The following is a 27,249-nucleotide window of genomic DNA, read 5'->3' on the forward strand; positions in this document are numbered from 1 at the left end:
AATGATCGTATTTTCATCTTTCTGTGTTTATAATAAAAGATAAATGTGTAAGTTACCCAACCCAAATATTATGCATTGTCTCTCAACTTAAATGGGAACTGCTGGCCATTTAATTACACAGCTGGCATTATGTAGAGACAGATTATATGTTAGGTAACATACAGAGACAAGTTAATTAAGTACCTGTTATGCCTGAGATATAGTCAGAGAATAGTGTTGTTTAGTCAGCAGATGGCATTCTTTCAGTGCTAACTATAACCATGATAGTGCTAACTATAACCACCTTGATTATCATACACAATGTAAGGAGAGTGGTCACTTTGGATAAGCTATTACCAGCAGGAGAGTGAGTCTGTGTGTGTGGGGGGGGGGGTGGTGAGAAAACCTGGATTTGTGCTGGAAATGGCCCACCTTGATTATCATACACATTGTAAGGAGAGTGATCACTTTAGATAAGCTATTACCAGCAGGAGAGTGGGGTGGGAGGAGGTATTTTTTCATGCTTTTTGTGTGTATATAATAAGATCTTCTATACTTTCCACAGTATGCATCCGATGAAGTGAGCTGTAGCTCACGAAAGCTTATGCTCAAATAAATTGGTTAGTCTCTAAGGTGCCACAAGTACTCCTTTTCTTTTTGCGAATACAGACTAACACGGCTGTTACTCTGAAACCTGTCATGATAGCTTTGCTTTTGTGAGAAACTGAGTTAGCACTAAGGGTCACATTCTGTCCTCCTCAGAGCTACTCTGGATTTGTATCAGTGTAATTGAAGGTAGAATTTGTCTCGAGCATCTAGATTAGTTTAAAGAAAAGGAGTACTTGTGGCACCTTAGAGACTAACAAATTTATTAGAGCATAAGCTTTCGTGAGCTACAGCTCACTTCATCGGATAGGCAAACTTTAGAAGGTTTATAGATTTGGTTAGGTTAAATATCCAAAAGTTCTAATGCTTATCCACAGAGTTGAGCTGGCTGAAGTTTTGCTACTGAAATGTTATTCAACAGATACTGGCTTCTTTAATCACATAGACATTTTTGTGAAAAAAATTCTATTTTTGTCAAACATCTTGGGGGGTCTTCTGAAAAAACAACAACAAAACAATAGTTTGGGGGGTTTCACTACAAATTTTTTTAAAAATCAAAATAAAATTTTTAATGAGATTGAAAGAAAACATTCATCCACATTTTTCATGGATGAAAAACCATCTCCCAACCAACTCTACTAAAGCATATACAAATGTATCTCAAACTTTTTGGTCTGGAAATCTTGCAAAGTGAAAATTCTCTCAAAATTTCTAGAACCTATGGCTTGATCAGAAGTTTTATTGGTGTGAAAGCAATCTTTTTTGCAATAGAAGTACAGAGATGAAGTTCAAACACTAAAACTACCCTTCCAGAACATTTTCTTGATTTCTCCAACATCAAAAACGTTTTTTTCTTCTTAATTTATTATGCTGCTCCTGGTCACAACTGCCTAGTTATGGTCAGGTTCTCTTTTTTCCGTTGAGTGATTCAACCACTTCATTCTGTATGAATAATAAACTGTGTCGTCCCCAAATTTACAATGCCAAATTTGTGAGTAAAAACTTACTTTTTGGAGGATTTTCAGCTGTTACTTAGTTTAATAGTTAAAGTTGGCCCTAAGATATCTTTAAGAAATCCCTTTGAGTGCCACATTCTTATAGTCCTTCTAACAAACAAAGGGCTCATTAATGACACTTTAAATTTCCCAAATAAATTACATCTAATTGAAAAGGCTGGAAATGGACACATTTGAAGATATTGTAATTAAACCGTGTTATTAACTGTTGTTGTCTATAATTGTTACACTCACAGTCAAGGACAGTTCAACAGATCAGGTCAGCCTTGAGCAGTGCTGCTGTTACATTAGAGGTAATCAATCAATCAATCAATCAATCATCACCAGACCCCTACAGTTATATTTGCATGCTGTAGTTTTCTTGGTTGAAATGAGTCCGTGCAATGAGGGAAACACTACAAATGCACGAAGAATTTTCTTTGGCTGATTGCTTGTTGCCTGTTCACTGATCAAAAGCACACTGGAATTGCAACATGCTCCTTGGTCTGAAAAAACACTCCTAACCTCTTCTCATCTACATCCTTGTCTCAACAGGGTCCCATGAGAAGCTGATGCCCATCTCTAATGGCAGAGTTTTCAGCCGCTCACCTTGTGAGGGTATGCAGTGATAGTAAACCTATTGCTACAGAGAGGCAGGAGGTGCTTGCTCCTCAACAGCCTCCTAGTCAGTGAACTGACCCTGCAAGAGCTCAGGGCAATGCTTTTCTCCATATTACAATAGGGCTGCCCTGATACCTCTAGCTGATAATCTGCCATTGGCAGCCTTCAGCTCTGTTCACTGGCACCATCCCCACTTTCTGATAGTCAGCATCTCCCCTCCAGTCTGTTCTACCAGCAGTCCCCAGCCCTACCCCACCTTCTTCCTTCTGTGCCCTCAGCCCTGTCCTTCAACCTCCAACAGCTCCTCTCCCTCTCTAGCTGCCACATACAAGGAACATAAAAGGCCCCCCATATCTATTTTATGTTCTGCCCCTTTCCCTACCTCTTTCTCGCCCACTCAGTCCCACCCCCTCAACATACTCCATCAAGACACTTGAGTGAGCTGTTTGTTATGATAGGAATTCAGGCAGCACCAGAGATGAGGATCCCTGACACAACAGCATCTCCTTTCATAAAGGACGAGATCTTAGTGAAAGAGCCCTCCTTGTTCAGCAGCTTTGATAATATTTTAGTTTTTGCTATAATGTCTCATTCTTCGTGTACAGCTAGCTGAGCCTGATAATACATTTATCAACACCTATCAAGTGCACACAGGGATAAGAAGAATAAGAGGTTATGAAACTGCATGTGTATCACACAACGGAGCATTCATCCCATTAGGTAATAAAAAGTAATGATGATCATATGTTTATAGGTCAAAATTAATCCTGACCGGTAACTTCCCCACACACCATTAAGCATGTACCCATCTTACATATCAAAGGGGGCAAATTACATGCCAATTGAGCATTTCCCTAGTCATCAAGAACAGGCATCCCATAAAGCATGATGTGTACTAGTCCAAAGGATAATTTTGGGCCCTTGGGTTCCAATTCTAATCTTAGATATGGGATTTGCAAGCATACCCCATATACCCTACCTCATAAAATCAGGTACCACACGTGCATGAGATAAAGTTTTTAGTTAGATGACCTTCTTCCTCTATGCAACTGAGATTAGAATCAGATTTAAGAATTTAGAATATTATGTAAATGTAGAGCACATGCTACAACTGACATATATTTAAAATACCTGTGTTTAAAGAACCATCCTGGAATCTTCTGTAATTGCCATAGTGTTATCAGTGCTCTTCAGGTTTATTATTAATGTCCACAGCAGAAGAACCAAGCTTTAGATAAACATTCCAAGGAGTAGTTCTGATCAATGGCCTCAAGATCTTTCCACCATCTCACAGGAAATAAATATTTCTTAAATCTAGCTAGGGCCTCATGCTCTTTACTCAGCCCTAGCTTTTATTTTATGAACAGAAGTAATGTAATATTGCTGAGGTCTTTGATAATGATGTAGAAAAGATTTTTAAAAATAAATAATAGAATGTGTTAACTTAACTACACAAAGTTAAGCTTATCAAATATTTTGGAAATATTACACAAATTATTTTCATATATAAAAACATATACTCCCTATCTGTACACAAACTCACTCATGTGTATGCGCACACATCAGCATGCACACAAAATGTAGCTGAGATATTACAGATAAATGCATATTGATGAAAAAACAAAACTTCCTCAGCGACAAATAGAACTTTGCTCTCTTCTTCTTGAAGTTTTCATAGTCCTGCCATTTAAGAAACATGGTAAAAACTATAATGATTTAAACTGCCAGTACATATTTAGACTGGTAGAGTCTATACAATAATGTACTTTAAAGAGACACATATTGTATAGTTTTCTGCCACCAAACTACAATTATATAACTGGCTTTTGGTTTATGGATCTCATATTGATATTTATTTTTCCATGTAATTACTCTTGAAACATGACAGGGTATATTATGAACTATGACATTATATTAATATTTTTATTTTATACTTTTTTCCTCATACAAAAAGCAGATACATTCTGGGTTTATAGAAAAAAAATCTGAAGTCCCTGAATGGGTTAGCGTATCAAGTGTTTTCTCAGACACTTTTCACAATGGTGACTAAAAGTGTCTGTAGGGTGTGAAGACAGGATGCACACAGTGTGAGAAATCACATTTACGCTACATCTCTCATACAAAAATCACAGTTGAGGACATAGCTAATTTATTATCTGAGAAAAGGCAATTCTCCAGGGCAGACAACTATCAAAGTGAATCTACAACAGCATCAAATAGAGTTGGACTCTTCTATTCCCTCAAGTGCACAGCAGACATAAACCCATTCATTAGCACATAGGAATTGTTCACTTTCATGTAACATTTCCATCTTCATTTAGGTTACATTAAGAGAATGCCAAAACTGGCAAAGTGAATTAACAATTTATTTTGAATTTAGTCTACACTGCGCACCCTAACATTTAAAAAAAATATCACTTGTGCTATCTTGCTGATAAAATTTTTTAGTGAATTAGGAATTTCAAATAACTGACTAGGGGTTAAGATAGCACTAATATGTTATTACGTGAGCAGATTTGAAATGCTAGGCTACTCTCAAGATAATCTGCATTTTCAGTGTGTATGAATCCATTTCATACATTAAAAGACAGATTGGGTAATGCAGTGATAAAGCTTACATTAAGTTTTCTAAATTGATAATCAGATACACTACAACAGCAAACGATTGGCAATAAAGTAAAAATTCTTCATACTATAACTGATCTGTTATATTTTATATAAAATAGGCTTGTGGAAAATATTCTACAAGGTTCAATCTGAATATACAGTTCCCAAATTTAATCCTTATGCATCCTATGTTCACAGTTCATAGCAACTGCATTTGTATTCCCCCTCCTTGGTCCAGCAAGGGCCCACTGCTTCCGGTTCCTTAGCCATCACCTCTCTTGGGCAAAGACACGTTTCTCTCTCCCTCTTGACCAAGTTTCGAGTTTGCACAGTTCCCTGCCTACACTGTGATATTCTCAGCAAGCCAGACTACCTAAACAGGCCAGCATCTGCACTTTGCTTACTCTTCAAAGGCTATGAACAACCTAATTGTCAGCAGTTATAAGTTACCATACAGTTCTTTCTAAGCAAGCACATTTATTCTTAAGGTGAAAGCACTCCATACAAAACATATTAAAAACAATAAAAGAACCTACACGCATGCTAATAAGCTTGCCAGAGATCATCCCCAACTCCAGCAGGGGCTCAGGTAGGAGTCAGTCCTTCAAACCCCAGCAAAAAGTTTTCTTGTAGTAATAAGTTCATAATAGCCTCAGCTCAGAGTAAGCATGCTGACTGTTTCTTTATACAGCTTGGGCTTTTGATAGCTCAATTTTGGGAACAGGTAATCAGCAGGCAATGGTTCTCTTCTCAGGGTGTCAAAAGGTAGAGTTTTTGAAAAACTGAGGGGAGCAGAAGGGATTTGCATTGCATCTCTCCCCAGCTATTTCCTAGGAATCCACTTTATAGGCATTGTCCCAAAAGATGCTTCTTGTCTGTCACATTTCAATATAGTCCTCTGATCAACCAGGCCCACAATAATACATAACCTTTAACTTTAATACAATTGACTCCAAAGATACTTAAATTTAATTCAATAAGTATATTGCAGTAAATTGCCACATTGGTCATACATATATGTGATTTATTTGACTATTATTTCATTTTAAATTAATTTTGTAAGATGCCCTAAACAATAATTATTTAAATAATTTTGCTGTTGACCAATGTACCTTGACACTGGAAGTTGATAGGTAGGATTTACCAAGGTACAAAGTCAAGAACTACATTTTTCAATCAATTGGGATCAATAGGGATCAGACATTCAAAATGTTGATAAGAAAAAGTGGCTGTGATCGGCCCATTGTGACTTGGAAACCATGTGTTTTCATGAGAATTCAAATGCCTCTAGTATGTGTTAGCAACTGGGATGTAGGAAGTCTGGCCAACTGGTGAGAGCAGGAAACAGGTCTAGTAATCAGAGCAGGCATCCACACTGGGGAACGGAAGCAGGGGTCAGAGCCGGAGTCAACAGCCAAGTATCAGAGCCAGGAGGTTGAGCCAGAGTCAGGACTAGCAATCAAAGCTGAGGATTGCAGCTGGCTCAGATACCTAATGCCAAGACCAAAGGGTTGAGCCAGAGTAAAAGTCAGGGCTGGATGTCAGAGCCAGGACTGGGAGCTGATGGTCAGAGCAAGGGAAAAGGGCAGGAACCAGAGAGAGGCAAGGATCAGGCATTGAGCAAGAGCAAGGTGGGAGCTAGAACTGAGGAGCAGGTCAGGAGCAGAGCAGGAATCAGGAATAGGGCTGGATCAGGACTGGAGGAGGCAGGCAAGTGCAGGGTCCAATGTGGCAGTAGCAGAGGTCTGCACAGTTGCTCAAATGGCTGACACAGGTCACTTCCTGGCTTAAGTAGTGAGTGTGAGCCAATAACATGGTTGCAGGCCTGGAGTGCTACAGTAGAACTGCCTGTGGTGCCTGACCTTCCAGGTACAGTGAGATGCTTCTTCACCCATCTCCCTTGGTGGTGACAAGGGAGTGCCAGAGATCCAGAAACCCCAAAGGCCCGGGCTCCATACAGTTTCATAATATTATAAAACCAGTGACCTAGATTTCATGAAACCATTAACAGTTACAATAACATATTTCAAAATATTATCCATTAATATAGTATACAGAGGCAACATGTTTTAGTGGTTTGAACACAGAAACGGGGAGTTAGAAGACCCAAGTTCTGCACCCTGCTCCTATGCACAGGGTGACCTTTGGCAAGTCATTTAACTTCTCTATGCTTCAGTTTTTCAAGCTGTGAAATGGGGATGGTGGTCATATATAATAAAGTGGCAGAGGGAAAATTCGAAGCAGACTAGTAAGCTTTCTGTGTTACATATCCCTTGAACAAGCCGTTCCAACTGAGCTGTTCCACTGAGTTCATTGGAATTTGGACCAGACCCTTAACATGGTCTGTCACTTCCCTCTTCATTTACAAGAATTTCATTATTATTAGTACTATGCTCTCTTCCCTCATAGCACCCAGCATTGTCACACCTGTCCTCTTGCTGTGAAAGAGTATGTCTACCCCCTGCAATGAAAACCCTGTGGCTGGCCAGTGCCTACGAAGGTTGGAGGGTCCCAAAGCTCAGGGTACAGCCCAAGCCAGAACATCTGCACCACAATTAAATAGACCCACAGCCCAAGCCCTGCGAGCCCGAGTCAGTGGGCACAGGTCTCACCCGGGGGTGTCTAACTGCAGTGTAGACATTGTACCCAAAGTGGCCTTCTGATGCCATTAATTCTGCTTTTGAAATTGGTGAGCAGGAATTATACTACAAGGTCATAAATCATCTTCTTACCGACCACCAGTCTCTCTCTGCCATGAGTTGAGACTTTACTAACTTGAGAGGAATACAAGCACTCTTAAATGAAAGCACCTACATGACAATGTTACTTTCCATGTCCTGAGGCTGAATGGATTTCAATAATTGGACAAACTTCATGATATTCATAGCTATGGCTCTTATCTAGCACTCCCTCAGCACAGTGAGGAAGCCTTGACATGAGACAAAGAGTCAACGGTGACAAGCAAATAAATGCAAAGCTTATAATAACTTATATATATATAGTGCTACTTCACAGCAATTATAAGTTATTATAAGCTTATTATATATATATAATATATATATTCACTGGTATACGTTAGTGCAACTGTCAAATACAAGAGTTTGTAAACTTGTTTCCAGGTGAATTGTGAATCATTTTTGTAAGACTTAAGAATTGTAATATGCAGATAGCACAGTAAGTTCACATTCCCTTTAAAAAAATATGGATGGTTTAATTACAGCTTTAAATAATTAAACTGCTTTATCATATTGACAGTCAAAGCGCCTGAAAGCCCAGATTATTATGTACTATAACTGCAGCATGTCTATATGCTGTCACACTGTAACTTCAATATGTCCTACTAAATTAGGTCCATAGTTCACACACGATGAAATAATGTTATAATCCACTTTTCTTGTCACTAAATTGCAAAAAGGCCATTAACATTTGATTAATTCATATAGGTAGGGCCCTGTGTATTTTGCAATTCTGTAGCTACAAAGATAACCAAGAAATACACCCTTGACACAGAATTTGCACGAGGGAGCTACAAATTTACATTGCTAGGCCTTATTGTTGCCAAGAAAATCTTCCAGACATGGAATAAGTGGAAAACCGATATAGAATTTTCTTTCTGAGCCTGGAGACATTAAAAAACAATAGCTCTAAGACAGGTGTAAACTGCTCCCCTTCATCTAAATGCAAAACCGTACTCTGAAGTGTCCCCAGTCTCTGTTTACCAGAAGTTGGGAATAGGTGACAGAGGATGGATCACTTTATGATTACATGTTCTGTTCCTTCCTTCTGGATCATGTGGCACTGGCCACTGTCAGAGGACAGGATACTGGGCTGGATGGACCACTGGTCTAACCCAGTATGGCCGTTCTTAGGTTATCATGTAAATGGGTTAAAACACACTTATTGATTACAGTTTAAATACCAACATTGTTCATTGTTTCAACGTTACAAAAAAATCCAGCTCCAGTAAGATATCTAACCATTATATCTATATAAAATGGCAGATAGTTGTCTGATTAGTGACTATGGTAAAGAACCACACAAGTGCTTTCATCTAACACTGAACAAAGGAACTTTACTTAGTAGAATTTGGATAACAGTATTCTTCCTAAAAAGAAAAGGACTACTTGTGACACCTTAGAGATTAACAAATTTATTTGAGCATAAGCTTTCGTGAGCTACAGCTCACTTCATCAGATGTAGCTCATGAAAGCTTATGCTCAAATAAATTGGTTAGTCTCTAAGGTGCCACAAGTACTCCTTTTCTTTTTGCGAATACAGACTAACACGGCTGCTACTCTGAAACCTGTCAGTATTCTTCCTGAAACTTCTCTGTGTCTGATTCATGGTAGATTTTCTACCTAAAACTTTCCCCATTCTGTTCCTTTCTAATATCCTGCCAGAGTTTTAAAGAAAAATACACATTTTCAAACCTTATGCCCAAACTAGAATTTAACATCACTTCTGTTATTAATCACAAATGGGAGGGGGAAAAAATCTATCATTTCCCCCTTGCAAAAAAAAAAATAAATAAAAATAAAAATGCCTCTTGAATCTCCAAAAGCTAAACTGACTTTCTGTGAGCCAAAAGTCACAGATGTTCCCTGCCCAGCTCTCCAACTTTGCCCGATTACTTCCGTAATATAGTCATGCACATTCTATAAAAACTTCAGTGGCATAACTGGAAATCAAGGGACATCACAAAATAAATGCAAATAAGAAGAATGGACTGAGTCTATTTTTCACATTCATATTTAATTAAACAAAAATCTTTAAAAAACAATTTCTGAAGCTCCAGGAGAATTTCTACATGAATACTTCAGAAAAAAACAAGGAAACTTGATGTGGTAGGTCCAGCTTGCTGCAGTATATACAGGTCCCAACATATAGGGTCTGCTTGTGCACATTCTCCATGTATGGAACACCCATTGACTTCCATAGAGCTATTTGGAGAGTTTGCAGGAGCTGATCCATACTGTGTTTTTCCTCCATTGTTTCCCATTTAATTTCCATGGGAGTTTTACCACTGACGTCAATGGGACCAAAGTTAAACTAACACTTGTTGCTTTTGAAAATCGTGCCCTGTAATAAAATTACACGAATATTTATATCCCTGAAAAAAAAAAGCGGGGGGCGGGGGGCAGTCTCAAAAGGCAGCACACAAACATCCATAGAAATATCTCCTGATCACTGAAATTAAATGCAAAGAGGGGTATTTCTGAATGCAGCTCAATGCCTCTTCAAGGGTCATAGCAGGTTTACAAAGGCACAATGCAATATTATAGAAATCAGTTGGCATAAAAAGAGTTTTCAGGCTCATGTAGCACAATTGGTCTTGCACAGCACAAAATTTAATCCATTTGTCAAGACTGGCTGTTAACTGCGATAGTACAATTACATTAAAAATACCTTAAATTGGGATTTCAAAGAACATTTTTGTGCTGGCAAAGGCTGCTTTGAAGCAAGATGCTACATATAATGGATCAAAATAACATTCAGAGTGAGAAAGAAAAATGGTAAATAAACTGCGTCAGATAAGACATTAGAGGGTTAGAATGTAGTAGACTAGGGGTGCTTTGGATGCCGCAGAGGCTGTTTGAGGCCTGGGATGATTTCTTCTTAGTCACAGGATTAGCATGATTCATCTATCATTTTTCTCCTGCTGGCTGTGTAGGATGCAAGTTAGGTGTTTTCTAATTTTCTGTCTGTGGGAGGCTTATTAAGGATGTATGCACAGTGCTCTACAGGCCTGCATACCAATTGGTGAAGAAGTAGTTATGTGCTTACGAATTGAAACTCTTTTGTGCATGATTAATTAAAGTCACTAACTTTTTTTTTTTAAACTGGCAATGAAAGGTGCCAGATTTACACACACACACACACACACACACACACACAGACACTCACTCAAACACACAGACACTCATGTAATGGGCAGTGCAAGTTTATGCCACACTATCCCATCAATACACCCCAGCATTCTAGGGTTCAGAGTATAGTTCAGTCATAGTCCTCTCTGGTGACTCTGTCAATAAAGATCCCTTTTATGATTTTCATGTTATGGTCACTTGTCCTCTAGGAAGTAGTCTCAGTCTATTTCCTAATTTCATATAGAACAGCCATCATATAATAACAACTTTCAGCTACTACTGACAAAACAAATTCAAACTATTACCCTGGATATGAAAGGCTATATATCCAATTCTAACCCCTTAATTTTGCCCTATGATAACACAGCATGCATAGCTGCATATCTTGGAAAATCAGCTAAAGCACTATCATACACATGCACAGTTGCTTACTTTCCAAAGTAAATAGAAATGCAGTGTATTAAAGGACAAGCACTATCAACTGTAAGCTCCTATTCTATATCGTCAATGAGTCAGTTGCATGTAAATGGAGGGCTACTCAACACCATGTGCACGTGTGTAGAGGCAGACAGATAGAAGACATTATATTGGGATTCATTTGAATAACCTACTCTCTTACTATGAGCAATCACTGTTTTCTATATGATAAAACTAACCTTGAGGCTGTTTTAGTACAATTTTTGCTTTACACTCAGTTTGGATTATTCAGAGCAGCTTATCTTAACTTTGAAAAGAAACTATTTTCTGCATCTTTATCCATTTTTGCCAATTTAGCATGACTGCATCATGCTCCTAGATCCTGCAGCGCAGCCATTTTTGCAGGGACTCAATGAAGATTTTGCCAGGGGGCTACAGGACCAGATTCAATATGAGCAAAATAGCAAGAGACAGAAAATAATTAGAGTTTGAATTAAAAATTCTTGTGTCCCTGGCTGAAAGGGTCAAAATAAGATTACAGCTTTAGATGTTGATTGAGGGGGAAAATGTCTTGGCTTTGATTAAGTCTTGCATACTAGTATGAAAAATGTAATATCCATGGTGCACAGAGCGTGAAATATATTGTGCATTGGCCTGTTTAATGCCTTGTCCTCCACTATTACCAAAAGGCTTTGAAACTATGGCTTATTATACAAATCATTATTTGGACTCAATGCTGTATGGGTCAAAGGAAGTCAGGCAGGAGCAGTAGTATAAAGTAGATTGAGATAGAAGGGAACTCTTCCCACACCAGCCAAGGAGGATGGGGATCCCTATCTCTTCATATAGCTGAGGAGGGGGAGCTGTAACCTTGCTCCCCCTTAATGCTGACCCACCACAGGGGAGGTACTATATGGGTGAGAGGAGCATTTATCTCCTTGCAGATCTCCATGGCCAACTGTGATGTTGGAGACGGAGTTGGTATTAGCAGTTTTGGGAAACAATTTTTTGCCACCCCTTCTCTAAATTAACTGACTCTTGTTCACCATCGACTCACCACTATATCAGGGCCAGCCCAAAGTTTTTGAGGAGGGTTAGAGAGCTGATCTTTTGAGGGTATACGTCAAGCTTAGTTAAATTATTTTACATAAGAAGAGGGATGAGTGTGTGAGTAAGAGAGATTTAGCCCTTTCCAAACCCCAGTTCCCTTGCACTCACCCCTCATTTTCCTACATTCCTTCTCCACCAATATAGTCTCAACAATGCGGATTAACAACGTATCCTAACACCTGCAATAACCACTTACAACACACTTACTGACAGGTTAATGCTGAACTGCAGAGAAAGGGGTTGTTATAAACACAGCTTTGAAAGGAATATTGGTTAAGCATTCATGAAACACGTACCTTGATATGAATGTAGGTATTTGTGTGGTGGAGGAGGCCCAATGATGTCCTCCTCAGCTATGCCACACATTCAATACGATTTCTTTCCCTTTGGACTCCTGATGTTGATTTCATCATCAGATTGTTTCCTGTGCTAGTTGTTGTGACAATCTAAGCAATATAAGTGTCTGCAGACTTTTGGGATTTAGAGACTCTGGGTGTGCTATCTCATGTGTGTTGTATCAACCAGGCAAGGTACTAACAAGCTTCAACAGGACTTTATTTTCAAAGTGTAAACCTCTTTACCAAGCTGCTGCTGCACCCTCTGTAGCTCTCTCCCAGCCTCTCAACTCCTCCCCCCTCCTTCCTGTTTCCTGTCCTTTCAGACTCCCAACAGCCAGTGCCCCAATTCTAATAATTACAAGCAACATCTAAACACCACATTCCCGCCTCTCTTAAGAAACTCTCCCAATTAAAATAAACATTATTGTTCTAACCACAGAAACAAATATGAAACAAGGCACTATACTGTTGGCAGAAATATTACACTGAAAATACTGTAGGTACTACATAACAGTCTCTGGTCCAGACAGGTGGTCGTCTGGGTCTGACAGGCCGTCTCTCAAGCCCCGGTTCCAGTGCAATGTCTTGTTGTGTTGGTACTATGGTGAAGTCATCCAATGCAGACTGGGTGTTGGCATAATCTCCTCTTGTGCATAGGCAGGTGCAAGGTAAGAAGCATTCCATACCCGCCCATTAGAAAGTCGATAGGTGTAAGTTGTGGTTCTAGAAGTAAGCGTTCTCTTACATGGAGCATGGTTGTTTTCTCAATGAGCTCGTCTCTAATCATCTCATCTGCCATATTCCCAAAGTCACAAATTACATTCAGACTCCTCAGGGAAGCAATATACTGCATTATAGTTTCCCCTGGTTTCTGCTCACGCTGGTGAAATCTGTAGTGATTAGCTACTACGTTCACTTTTGGCACAAAAAAATTCTTTAACGCAGTGAGTGCAGTCTCATATTTATCATTTGGAAGGGGAAAAGTGTAAAATATACGCTGCCCTTCTGCTCCAAGGCAGTGGATTAGCAGAGCATGCTTTCTTACTTCAGAAATCTCTGTAGCACTGATTGCAAGCAGATAAGTCTCAAACATATAGATCCAAGTTGTAAAAGCAATTGGAGGCTCACCTGGGTTTTGCGGAAAGGGTGCAGGTGGGTTCAGAGGCAGAAGATCCATCCTCGTCGCCAAAAGGTTGTATCAACCAGGCAAGGTACTAACAAGCTTCAACAGGACTATATTTTCAAAGTATGAACCTCTTTACCAAACTGCTGCTGCACCCTCTGTAGCTCTCTCCCAGCCTCTCAACTCTTTCCCCTTCCTGTTTCCTGTCCTTTCAGAATTCCAACAACCAGTGCTCCCAATTCTAATAATTACAAGCAACATCTAAACACCACAATGTGCTGTATCCATGTTTGAAAGGAATCCATTTACCTACTGAGATCAAGGGATATAGCTAAATTTTGGGCCTTTAGATGACTGGGTAGTAGAACTGCCTTCTAATCTCCTTAAACCCCACTGCAGGGATGCAATCCAGCCACTAACAAAGGCTATACTGACAGAGTTTGTAACCTCCTTGAACATGAGCCATTTTGACAACCGATAATGGCAGTAGTTCTGTTGATGGAAATATATATGACACAGCCATAAGGAAGCAGAAATTATAAGACCTTTGGGGAGGGAACTTTCAAAAGCTTAAAAACTGTAGCCTATAACTCTAATATTAAGCACCTAACCTCCCCAAAATAACTGCAACTGCATGACACACATTAGACACATATGGATGTGATAGATAAATAAAACCTCTTATAGACCTTTTTCAAATGAGAAAAGGATTCATTTCAAACTTTTGGATCTCCAAAAACCCATCTCTGATTAACTTCAATGTTTCAGAGAAATATTTATCTCTTGGCAGGAGACTAAGCTTCAGAAATATCAGGTGGAAAGGAGTTTTTCTGAGGAGAAGGAAGAAAGCCACTTGCAAACTCTACAGTAGAGCTGTAAACACAGTCGCCTACTGTGCTTTAAGAAACAATCTTACATTGGCAGGAAGAGAGACTAGAAGATTTAACTGGTTTTACATTTCTAGGGTGAAATTCTGGTTTCACTGAAGTCAATGAGAGTTTTCCCATTGATTTAAAGAGATCAGGATTTCACCCCAAATATCTATTCCAACTATGACAAGTTGGCCCTTTGAAGGGCACTTGGTTAAAAAACCTTGTGTAGAGAAAGTTTACTGAGACTGTAGGCAGCACCAGTGGCCCCTGGGAACTTGAGGGATATCTACTAGAACTTCATTAACAGCAGATCACTGGTTACAAATACTCTGGGGGATACTCCACTGGCTCAGCTATACCCAAAGGGAATTTAAAAAGTTCAAATTCTACAATAACCAGCCTCACCAATTATTCCCAAATAACTCAACTAAAGAACAACTCTACACTCATTCACCAATAACCTCACAAGTTGAAGAGGAAAAATATTAAGGAAACACTTTTCAGATTCCTTTCCAAGAGATCATTATTTATAGAGCCCAATTTTTATATTTGGGTGCCTAAAGTTAGGATCTTAAATATGGATTTAAACTTCCATATAGCCATTTTAGGCAACTAAGTGCCAATTTAGATGCCATTTGTCATAAATATAAAGGGAAGGGGTTAAGAAGCTCTGATACAGTACTATAAAATCTTCTTACCTGTAAAGGGTTAAGAAGCTCAAGTAACCTGGCTGGCACCTGACCAAAATGACCAATAAGGGGACAAGATACTTTCAAATCTGGGGGTGGGGGAAGGCTTTGTCTGTCTGTCTGTGTGATGCCTCTGCCAGGGACAGATCAAGAAAGCAAGCAATCCAACTCCTATGGAGTTAGTAAAAGTAATCTAGCTAGAAAATGCGTTAGATTTTCTTTTGTTTTTGGCTTGTGAAATTCGCTGTGCTGGAGGGAATGTATATCCTTCCTTTTGTGTATCTTTTTGTAACTTAAGGTTTTGCCTAGAGGGATCTCTATGTTTTGAATCTGACTGCCTGTGAGATTATCTTCCATTCTAATCTTACAGAGTGTTTCTTTTATCTTCTTTTGTTCTTTTAATAAAGTTCTGTTTTTTAAGAATCTGATGGGGTTTTTAGGGTCCTAAAAACCCAAGTCTGGTCTGTGCTCATCTTGTTTATTCTCAAGCCTCCCCAGGAAAGGGGGTGTAAGGCTTGGGGGGATATTTTGGGGGAAGACATCTCCAAGTGGTCTCTTCCCTGATTCTTTGTTAAATCACTTGGTGGTCGCAGCATACTGAATCCCAGATACGAGGAATTTTGTGTCTTGGGGAAGTTTTAACCTAAGCTGGTAGAAATAAGCTTAGGGGGTCTTTCAGGTGGGTCCCCACATCGGTACCCCAGAGTTCAGAGTGGGGAAGGAACCCTGACACCATTATATGGACTATGGTGATAAATCAGCTCCTAATATATACTAAAGTTTGAAAATTGGGCTCTATAATTAACTATGAGAAAAGAAATGATTTAAAAAGCTCTGGCAAATGCCTCACAAATGTCCTTTTAAACTTCTGTACAGGAAATTTACAAAAACAAAAAAATAAATGGTTTGATTTTGCACATTGAAATGAAGGAAACACCTAAGCTTCACAATAAACTATAGTTGCCAGAAGATAGGGAAGCTGCTACCTATGGGGCATCTGTCGCTCAGTTGCTTAGGAAATGTTGCAGCTATGCTAACAGTGTGTGCATATGAGATACACACTGTTTTTCTTGAAAGTTATCTGAACCTTATCTTCTGGGTCATTACTAAGGGGCTCACTTGGAAACTATACTGGCAGCTGCAATCAATTTCAGAGATGATTAAAGTGGGGATTAAAAAGAATCAGTGGTAGTCTGTATTCATTTTTTTAATGTTTCTTATGAATAACAAGGTCCCTTCAGTTTAAAGTCCTACAGTCTTAACTATTAATGTTTTGGCACATATACAGCTAAGAGGTTAAATGTGCTCTGCAGGTACAGGCCCAACGTTATGACACTTTCAGGTCAGTGGAGGACTATAGGGTGAATGTTTAGCACCATGTGCAAAAATTTAGCTTTGTGACTCTTCCATTAACTTTAATGGAAGGTATAGGGTAAATACATACCATACTGAAAAGAACCCCATCAACCTATGAATAGATTTAGCAGCCTGCCCACAGCTGCTCACAGCTAACTTTGCAGCTCCTACTGTGTGGAGGTCTCCCCGTGTATTATAACTGCAGGCTGCATCATATTCCAAAAGGAGGAAACACTACAAGAAGAGTAGCCATATAATATCTGACGTGGCAACCTGTGCTGTGCCTTTACCCGAGGATGGAATTTGGGACTCAGTTATGTCTTCCTGCTATAGATATAAATGAAGTATAAGAAATTATATTCAAGATGAAAATGAGCTGCCTTCTGTGATCTTTGCCTCAGAACATCAAACATCTTGTGGGCTAAATAGGGAACCCTAAGAATCTGGTATCATGAATTCTATTGCTCCACAGTACTCATGAAAAATAATCCATGCGCCTCTTGCTCCTGAGGTCACTGGACTCCTCTCAGCTCAAACAAGCACCAAATCGTTGTCAGAGTCACGCAGTAATTTATGCCCAATAAAGTATCCACCCACTGTTTACTTTCAATTAACAGATGCTCTGTGCTGGGCCCACTGCATCAACCTCTGGTTTTTCTTCCTGAACCGTGTACATGCCATGAAGTCTGCAGATTTCCACATTACAGCATGCTCCAGGTTGTGAGAATCTGGTTAATAATCCGAAACAGCCAGGTTCCATCACGCTAGCACTTAAACTATTGATTTCAAAGACTGAGAGGTCATGTACTAGATCCTGGCCTAACTAAACTCAGAGGGCCAGATTTTCAAAGATATTCAGATGCCTTAAAAAAGCAGAAAGGCACCTACTGGGATTTTCACCTTAGTAGATTAGGCACTTACATTCCATTGGAATTATCTTTGAAAAGCTTTCCCAGAGTTTCAGTCTGGTTGGGTTCAGGAAGAATTTGCAGATGGTGCTGGAAGGCCAGAGGGAATAGCAACAGAGAGTGCATTTACATGAGAAGTGACCTTTCCTAGTTGCCAAAGCCTCCTGCAGTATGACTGGGGCAACAGTAACTAAGGATCACAAAAACCTAGTCGCTCTAACCATAACAAACTTTATGTATACTTCACACTTAGCCTGTTGTTTCAGCATGGAAGAGCACTAGAAAATATATTGTGGGTATTATCCTACACTAGCAGAGAAAAGAAAAATGAACTAGTTGATCTAATAAGTCTTTTCTATCATTGAATGGTTTTTAAGTAATCGGGTCCCCGTCCCCTACATAAAAATTTTCAGTCCATCTTCAATGTTGGTCAGTGCCTGATACTATATGATAATATGGAGGGCATATTTTAAGTATAAAAGTGGTTCTCTAGTGACAATCAGGCCAATATTATTTCACTAAATATGGAAATATAATATGCCAATTACTGGTTTGGATTCCCTTCTAATGGTATCTACTCCTGCAGAGACTCCTTCAACTGAGTGAAGCTCTTCATCTCTCACCAGAGATATAACTCAGAGCATGGCCATGTTAATCTCAAACTGTCCCTAAGGGCTCATTCAATTGTCTCTAGATGAAATCTTCAGGAATCTTCAAGATACACACCAAAGAACTATAGCTAAATAGCTGGGATGATGTTTAAACTTCAGTTAAAGATGTGAGGCCAGTCTGCTCGTGTAGACTGTCATAGCTCCATTGACTTCACAGAGAATTTGGCTCACAGCCTCAGGCCCTCATTCACCCCTTATTGGACACTGGATAGCAGTTGTATTTATCAAGTTTTGACACAGACACTCTGATTTGGCTCTATGTATTGTTCTGAAACAGTAGCATATCATACCCTAAAATCCAAAAGGAAAGGTGTACCAAAGCAACTGGGAGGTGAGCAGCACTCTGCACGAGGTAGAGGGAGGAAATGTTAGTATCAAAATACAAACCCGGAGAATGTATGTTGCCTGCTAATCATCATCTATATTAATCACAAGCAAAAATATGACTTGATACGAAAAAAAGAAAAGAATCCAGAGTCCAGTTAAAGATATACATTGTTTTTGAATGTAAGAGGGAAAAGATAATTTTAAAGCTGTTGCCATTTCTATGTTTCCAAGTGTGTCTAATTTTTAGCCTCATATCTGAAAAAGTGTGGAAATGACAGAGAGAAAGCATGTGAAGGAAAAAAATCACAGACTGTGGTAGAGATGAAAAAGTTCTGTCAGACTATTAGACATCTCCCTATCAATGGAGTATTGTCCCCTACTTCACATTTTCCAGTGCTTTGTCATGGCTAAGTTACTGGAATTTCATGCTAGTTTACTTATTCAAAGACACTGTTCCTCCCTCTTCAAAAGAAAAAAAAAAACCTGCTTCAAAATCACAAGGTGATTTTAATTCAGCTTTCCAGCTCAAAATGGTACACATAAGTTTTGAATAAATATCTCTAAAATGTTGAATGCTTATCAAAACTTATCTTTTACTGTAGCAATTCAGTTTCCTGGCATTGATTTATAAATATTTCTATAGCACTCAACACAATAGTATCAAACTAAATCATTTTTACAAGACCTTTAAGGTTCACCATTCATTAGTGTAAATTCATCCTTTGAGGCATTTTAAGGCTTCTTCATTTCAAGTATACCGGAACTAACCCTCATCTGGATACCAGAAGTGAAAAACAAGTGCTGTGTCCATTAAATGGGTTCCTGTTACATATATTTGACAATCAGGATTCAAGGCAACCTTCTGGTCCATTTTAACAGGAAAGTAAGGGATTAAACAATTAGCATAATGCTGTACCTGTATGTGAACTTTACATTTTGTGCTCAAAAATATGTCCCAAAAACTTGGTTTAAGCAAATATTAGTCTGTAAAAATGTGTCTTTGCACCATCCTTATCGTGACTAGAATTAATAATTCTCTGGAAAGCAACCTTCGGTTACTTAATATTTTCTCCATAAAGTGTTCTTCATAATCAAGCAAAATTAAATACAACAGCAACTGAATGTAGGAGTCTACAGACTAGGAAGGACAAGTCAACACACACCATCAAGTACTTGTCTCCACATCAGCAAAGTCCTTATTGGAAAGGTCTAAATCAGCTCTATTGTGCAAATAAAACAGGCTTCTGATGGTGAATGGAGGACTTTTTAGGAACTACATGTAATGTGATGCCCCTGCGTGGTTGTCAGCAATGGGAATCAAACCCAGGAGCTCTGGATCTAAAATTACAAGCCTCTATCACAACGAGATAAAAACAGTTAGCTCAAAGCCTGCAGCAAACTCTTCAACATTGATGAGGGGAACAGAGAGTCATCCCTCGTAAGTATAGGTTATATACAGATAACAAAAGGAGCCCAAGTACCTGATCCAGCTTCCAGTGGAACTCTGCTGGGCGAAATGTATCAGCCTGGTCAAAATCTTTACGCAGCAGAAACACAAGACGACAGTTGTGCACATAAAGTGCATAATGGTGCCGATTCATTTCTGAAAATATATAACAAATAAAGAGGCTTAGACCACTGAAGTGTCATAATTGCTTTGTCTAGCTGAATTTGCCTCAAATAAAAATTCTGCCTGTATAAGCAATATACACTTCAAACAAACCAACAAACATAACATTCTACTTTATTTCAGAATTGTACCTCCTCATGAGTTTAGTGAAAGCTGCAGGTGCTTACCACCATCGAGGATTAGGTCCTATCCATTTAGTTTATGGATTAATTAGGTCAGCAGTTTTCCAATTAATATTTAATCTGATTTCAATTAACACTTAAAACTAATTTCCCAAATCTAAATCATGAAAAATTAAAAACTAATTTTCCCCATTTTGTCAACCACTCTCCACAAAATCCTCAGATGAATTTTGAGAAATGCAAAAGTATTGCGGAAACTTTCACTGAGCTCAGTTACCACCCAACTAAGGAATGTGTAAAACTTTCAGAGACACAATACTCAAGATTTATGACTTCCTTTTAAAATATATTAACTGATGGGAAGAAAAACTCCACTCATGCCACCATGATCTCTGCCAAAAAGATTTAAGATAAATAGACTCACCTGTCTTGTCAGAGTTGCAAAGAATGGTTTCTTTTTCAGCTCTCAGTCCTGGACTAGGTCCATGTTTCATCCACATAGTGATAGTGAATTGATCAGTTAAATTCTTTGGTACTATTCCATCAGGAATTTTGGCTCCTTGTTTTCCATCAAATTTAAAAATCATGTCATTGTTGTCTATCAGAAGCCCAGCTGTCCAGTTAGTTGCTGCACTAGGAGTGGGTAATAAGTCAATGGCACCTGAGGATGCTCCTGCAGATAACATATAATGATGAGGTAGTGATGAGAAAGCTATTCCGTTAAATTCATTATAGGCCAGATTCTGACACCCTTGCTCCTGTTCAGCAACATCTTACTCCACAAATGGTCCCATTGACTTCACAGTCAGAATACCTTTATACAGTATCAACACACAGTGTACAGAAAGGTGTATTATGTTTTAGAGGTTTTGTTTTTGATGTTGTGGTTTTTTTAAATTGGTTCTATTAATGAAATCTCTTCCCTCCTCCCCCCGCCCCCGATATATTGGTCACACTGAGTACAACTTTACAAGTACTGGAGGGAGATGAATGTCTTAGAATGGTCTCGTTATCTTAAATAGTTTTAACATTATCTTATGTTTCACATCTGGCATTTCAGAAACTACAAGAAGCAAATACTCTGTCCCAATGAAAAGCTCAAAATCTCCCCTTCCTGCAGGATGACGAGATGTCCCATTTTTAAAGGGACAGTCCCATGTTTAAGCCCTCCTGCAGGTGTCCTGACTTTTTCTTAAAAACGGGCAAATTGCCCTGTATTTTCTGTCTCCCCCGCATCAGTACTGGTGGGTCCTACTGCTGGCCAGATCCCTGCTCACCAGCCACCAGTGGTGAGTTGGGGGGTCCCGTGGCCAATGATGGGGGTGGGGATGTAAGGCTGGTAGCGGGGTGAAGATGCAGTGCACGGGGCCAGCCACTCCCCCCACTGCGTGCCAGCTCTTGGCCTGCAGGGCCCCGCCCCCCCATCCCCTTTCTGGCTGGCACTGGCTGCGAGCTGTGGTGGTTGGTGAATGCAGGCAGGCGCTAGGCGGTGGCCGGTTACATGTTGCCTCTGCTGCCCACCCATTGGCCCTTTACGTGCTTCCCCTCTCACTGTCCTTTCTTTACTTTGCCTCTTTGCCCCCACCCCTTCCACTCAGCCCCACCAGTCCTCCATATCCCACCCCCCAGCGGCGTGCATCCCGCTCCCAGCACTGTGCGGAGAAGCAGCCCCTGGTTGAAGCGCTGAGCTCACCAACAGCCTGGCCAGCAGGCTCCTTCCTTCCCCCACTGCCTCTGGCTGGGCCGGTGCCCTGGGAAAGCCCTCTGGGCCAGGGCACTGAGCAAGAGGAGCGGAGCCATGCATGTGCCAAAGCCCACACAGCGCTGGCAAGGGGAAACCTCTCTGCCCCTCAGTTAAGCTCTGGAGTGGAGGCAGGGGATGGGGGGAAGAGAAGCGATTTCCAGCCTGTTCATGCCCATAACCTGCAGGATCCACAGCAGCCCCTGGGCCAGGGCTTAGCACCCTCCTCACCCCTTCCCCTGCCCTGAGTCCTGCCCCCAAGGGGCAAAGGGCTGCTCCATCCCCTGCTGAGCCACCTTTCTGGCCGGGTTTGCCAAAGCCCCTGAAGTCAGGTTCCCTGGGCCCCTATGCATAATGCATCCTTAGGGCTTAACCCCTTCCTGCCCGTGCTGTAGCCAGAGGCGGCTAGGTTATGTCGGTGGCCAGCAGCAGCCTGGAGGGGTTAGCTGCCTTTTGACACTATGTGCGCAGGAAGGGACAAACTGCTTCCAGCCACATGGGAGTGGTGGGGGGAGGTGGGGAAGAGATGAGCTCTGTAAGGACACAGGCCAGGTCATCCCTTCCCCTCCCCACATCCTCCTTCCCTGCAGCTGGAAGCAGCTCCCATCCTTTCCCTCCCTCACAGTGAGAAAAAGCTGCTGCTGGCCACATTCTGGTGTGAACCCTGGCAGAAATCTGGAGGGGAGGGCATGTGACTGCATGTGTCCCCCGCCCCGTGTTGTCTCAGAGAGCATCGGGCAGGGAGGTGTGTGAGAGGTGTACGGGAGTGTGTGTGTGTCACCCCTCCCCATGTGTGTGTGTGAGGGGTAGGGGTGTGTGTGTTACCCCTCCCTACGTGAACCCTAAAGCCCTAAAGATAAGAAGGTAAATAAAAGAATCCAACTACACAGTATTTGTTTTTAACAGAGGCTCAGTCAACTTGATGTTAATTTGAACGTTTCTATGACTGATTGCCATTGGACTCGCTTGAATACGAGTAATTTTACCAGGTGTCCCGTATTCAGCATAGGGAAACATGGTCACCCTATATCACTGTAATAGACTGTTGTAGTCCCATTGTAAAACCCTTGGGCCCCATCTACACCTAAAGTAAATAAGAAAAATGTTGTGTCTGTTGTCATGTAATTAAGTGGAGCTGACCCCCACAATAGCTGTAAGTAGATTGATGGACGAATTTTTCCACTGACATAGCTACCAAGTGGATATACCAACAGAACGCCCCCTTTCATCGCTGTATGAAGTATCTGTACTACAGTGGCATAGCTGCAGTGCTGTAGCTATATCACTTCTAGCATAGACTTACCCTCAATACAATACATCTTTGATAGCTGTTACCATAAGTACCCTAATGATTGCAGAGAGAGTGAAGGGATGCTCATGACGGAGATCAATCAGTCGCTTTCTAAAAAGTGAATGTTTAATGAAGTGGCTATAAGCTACCAGCATTTTTTGGAGACACAATTTGAAAAACAAACATGGAAAATGCTACAGTGTAGAAGACCTTAATAAGTTAGCAAAATTCTTTAGAGTTGGGTGGTCATGGAAACATAGCACCCTTCTTAAGGTTTACCATTATCAGGCAGCTTTTTGAGATAACTAATGGTCTGTTGTGGTGGAGCCTTTACTTGGTAAGGTTAGCAAGATTAGTATTTAGCATGGGTTAGGCACCCCAGAAGAATTTGTACATTCCTGATGGTGCCTTGGTCAAGAAAAAGTGTCCAGAAGAAATCCCAAAATGAACCAAAACAACTCAAACTAATGAGATACCACCAACTAGCAGAGAAACACCCTAACCTCTAGTGTTGCATTCGGTGTTTAGCTGTATGTGGGGACTGTATCCTAGACAATTTTTTTTAATCTAATTACCATACTGTAATAATCAACATGCAACTTTGTGGTGGAATCTGTCGCATTTAATAACTCTGAAGTTCTTGGATATTTTCCCCACCCTTACGTTATTTCTAACAGGTTTTCTTTTTTAAAACAAATCTCATTTAAAAGTCATTTCCAAGTGGCAGCATCATCAAACCTAAAAATATATATTTGGAAGCTGTGCACAAGGACAAACTGTGTTTGTTTTATAAGCAGTAATTGTGGATAACACACCAGGTTGCATTGCCTAATACACAGATGTTATCTATTGGAAAACATCAAACTCAATTTATCCAGATGGCACAATCTATAATAAACTTTGTAAATTTGTTTTTTTATTGCTCAAGCCACTTAAAAAATATTTTACTTGCACACAGCACAAATAACACTATCTTTTTCTAAAGGAATCAGCCTTTGTTTCTTTTTAAACTTAAAAAAGGGCACAGAAGTAATTTGCAAAGAACTGTGTATTAAAGAAAAAATATGTTTTTAAACTAAAACAGATTTGTACTAAATAATTTATGGGATCATGGAGAAACATTTCTGTCTGTTTATTAATCCTGCACCATGGTCAGAGGCAGCAATAAACATTTAGTAGGGTAATCATGCTAAGATCTAATTTTTCAGTTAGAGTGAAACTGTGAGAAAGTTCCCAAGTGAACAAATAAGCTTCCTAAATAGCTTACTAAGGCTCGAGTTCAGCAAGGTACTTAAGCAGGAGCCTGACTTTAAGTGTCTGATAGCACTGTTTGGCTTCTCCAATGCTTAAAGTCAGACTCCTGCTTAAGTACCTTGGAGAATCAGGCCCCAAGCTGGGAGGTTCCTACTCAATCCCCACATAATTGTGTTCCAGAGTAGCAGCCGTGTTAGTCTATATCCTCAAAAAGAAAATGAGTACTTGTGGCACCTTAGAGACTAACAAGCTTAAATAAATTTGTTAGTCTCTAAGGTGCCACAAGTACTCCTTTTCTTTTTACATAATTGTGCGGAGATTTACTCCAAAAACAATGTTGGATTTGGATGTTCAATACGTGGCATCTCATGGAGCTTTACTGAGTTTTGGCACAGTTTATACAGGGTCCCTGCTAAGTAACTGTTGGACCCACATTCCTGAGATGTTCCCTTCTTCAGTATGAGATATTTAATTCTCAACAATGACTTTGTCAGTAGCCTGGAATCACCTGATTTTAATTTAACCCTAGAGAATATAAAAAATGACTGGTAATATGACTTATATGCAAATTCATATGTAATTACCATTTGAAGCACTCCCTTTTTCAAATTAATTTTTGTTTCTGTATTAGAGAAAACAAACTAAAGTTATAAAACTTTAACCATTTGGGAGTAAATCCTGTCTGTGCTTATGCAACCATGTCAGGAAGAGCGAATCAAATAAGGAGCGCAAAGTCAACATGCAGGCAAGAATATATGGGTTGAAGGGACACAGATGCAATCCTGTTACATTGTTTTTGAGAGCATTAGCAACTGCTCTCTCCTACAGCAACATGATGCTCACCATAACTACAGTGTGTGCGGTGGAATAAAAAAAGGGGTGTGTCTTCCCCAAAACAGCATAAAGTATGTTATCATCTATTGCAACAGCTAGCAGCTTCTGAAAATCACAAAGCACTTTGTTTCACAAGGCAACAGCAGCAGACAGCTGCTCATTGAAGCACCTCAATATTCTGCTCAGGGAATCTTTTGTAGCAGATTTACCTCACAGAGAGCCCACAATGCACTGCTGCCTAGGGTTTGGCAATATTTAATATGAACCTTTTAAATACTTTTTGCTGTTTTTCTGGGGGGCGAGGGAGGGGTATTTCATTTTATTGATTAAAATAGATGTAAATGGTTTCATGCTGTGCAAATGTCAAGAGATGTCATTCCTCCCTTTATTAATGCTGTCTTAAAGGCCTAATTCCCTCCTCTGGTGTCCATAGATCTCGTTGACTTTAGTGGGTGCTGCACAAGAGCCACAGAGTTTAAGATCAGAAAGGACCAGCAGATCATCGAGTCTGACCTCTTGCATATCACACGCCACCCACAGCACCCACACACTAAGCCCAATAACCAAAATTAAACCATAGTGTTACGGCCCACAGGAGATTAGACTATTATGTGCCACAGGCAGAGAATAGGAGGGACCAATGTGCACCAGTGCCTGGCGCCGAAATGATTAAGTGAGAAACACCCAGCTAATCCTGGCAAGTCACTCACACTCACACGTGGCAGAGGATGGTGAAAAATGCCAATCTGACCTGGGGACAAACTCCTTTCTGACTTCACATATGGTGACCAGTTAGACCCTGAGTACATGTGCAAAAACCAACCAGCCAGGCCTTTGAGACAGAGAACGCTCAGTGCCTTGTTCAATGTCCTATCTTCAGCCATGGCCATCCCTTATGCTTCAGAGGAAGGAGATTAAAACAAACAAAACCAGAATACATTTGGGGTATGTGTGTGGCAGTGGGGAGTCCCTTCCTGACCCCTGCAAGTGATCAGCTGAAATCCTGAAGCATGGGCTTTTAGGGACTTACGATATAAACCAGAAGTGAGCCGCAGGACTGCTGGGCCTTGCCTCTTTCCATCACAAGCAACTTCGTTGTACTCACAGATTTCTCCAGCTTTTTCTTAAAACTAATTAAGTTGTTTCCCCTCACAACTCCTACAGGGGGGTTGTTCCAGTACCTCACCCCTTTGATGGTTAGAAACCTTCTTCTAGTTTCCAGCCTGACTTTGTTCACGACCAGTTTATATCAATTTGTTCTTGTGCCAACGCTGACCTTTAGCATATAAAGGATGCCCTAGTGGTTAGGGCACTAACTGGGACTTGAGAAGCCTGGGTACAACTCCCTGCTCTGCCACAGACTTCTTGGGTGGTCTTAGGCAAATCACTTAATATCTCTGTGCTTCAGCTCCCGATCTGTCAAATAGGGATGTTAGCAGTTCCCTATGATTTTATTTTTATACAAATATATTGGGAGAAGGGAAACAGCAGCATGATCATTCATCCCCTGTTGTCCAGCCTTAACTGATTTGTTTAGTCTAAACGTTATTTTAGTGGCAGGTGGGGTGGGAAGGAGTACTGTACTTTTGCAGAAGACTATAGATGTTTTTTTTCCAAATTCCCTATATTTTAAAATGAGTCAAGAAGCATAATTTCATCATCTGAGCTGAGGATTTGCTTTTTTTTTTTTAAAGCTCCTGTTACACCGATCTTTTCTGGAAATTACATTGCATACCTTGATTGTCAAAGTGGGAGTGAATCACTGGCACATTGAATGGCAGGTATAAATGAACAGAAAGATAAATGACTGCATTTTAATGTCTTGTCCTTCTTCAGCAGTTGAATTCACTGGATGTCCACCAGATAAGCTAAGCAGTGAACACATGATTTA

At 40.2% G+C, this 27,249-nt stretch overlaps 1 protein-coding gene across 1 annotated transcript in view; it reads right to left on the bottom strand.

Annotated features, from left to right (window-relative positions):
- CLSTN2 (calsyntenin 2) overlaps window positions 1-27,249 on the bottom strand; it is a 697,293-nt gene that overhangs the window by 84,351 nt on the left and 585,693 nt on the right. Inside the window, exons 7-8 of the mRNA XM_074963962.1 lie at window positions 20,663-20,911; window positions 19,968-20,089 (exon numbers count right to left, since the gene is read on the bottom strand). Of these exons, the coding sequence (XP_074820063.1) occupies window positions 19,968-20,089; window positions 20,663-20,911 (371 nt within the window). The remainder of the gene's footprint in view (window positions 1-19,967; window positions 20,090-20,662; window positions 20,912-27,249) is intronic.

The sequence above is a fragment of the Natator depressus genome, chromosome 9, assembly GCF_965152275.1.
Source record: "Natator depressus isolate rNatDep1 chromosome 9, rNatDep2.hap1, whole genome shotgun sequence".
In the NCBI taxonomy this organism is placed as follows: Eukaryota; Metazoa; Chordata; order Testudines; family Cheloniidae; genus Natator; species Natator depressus.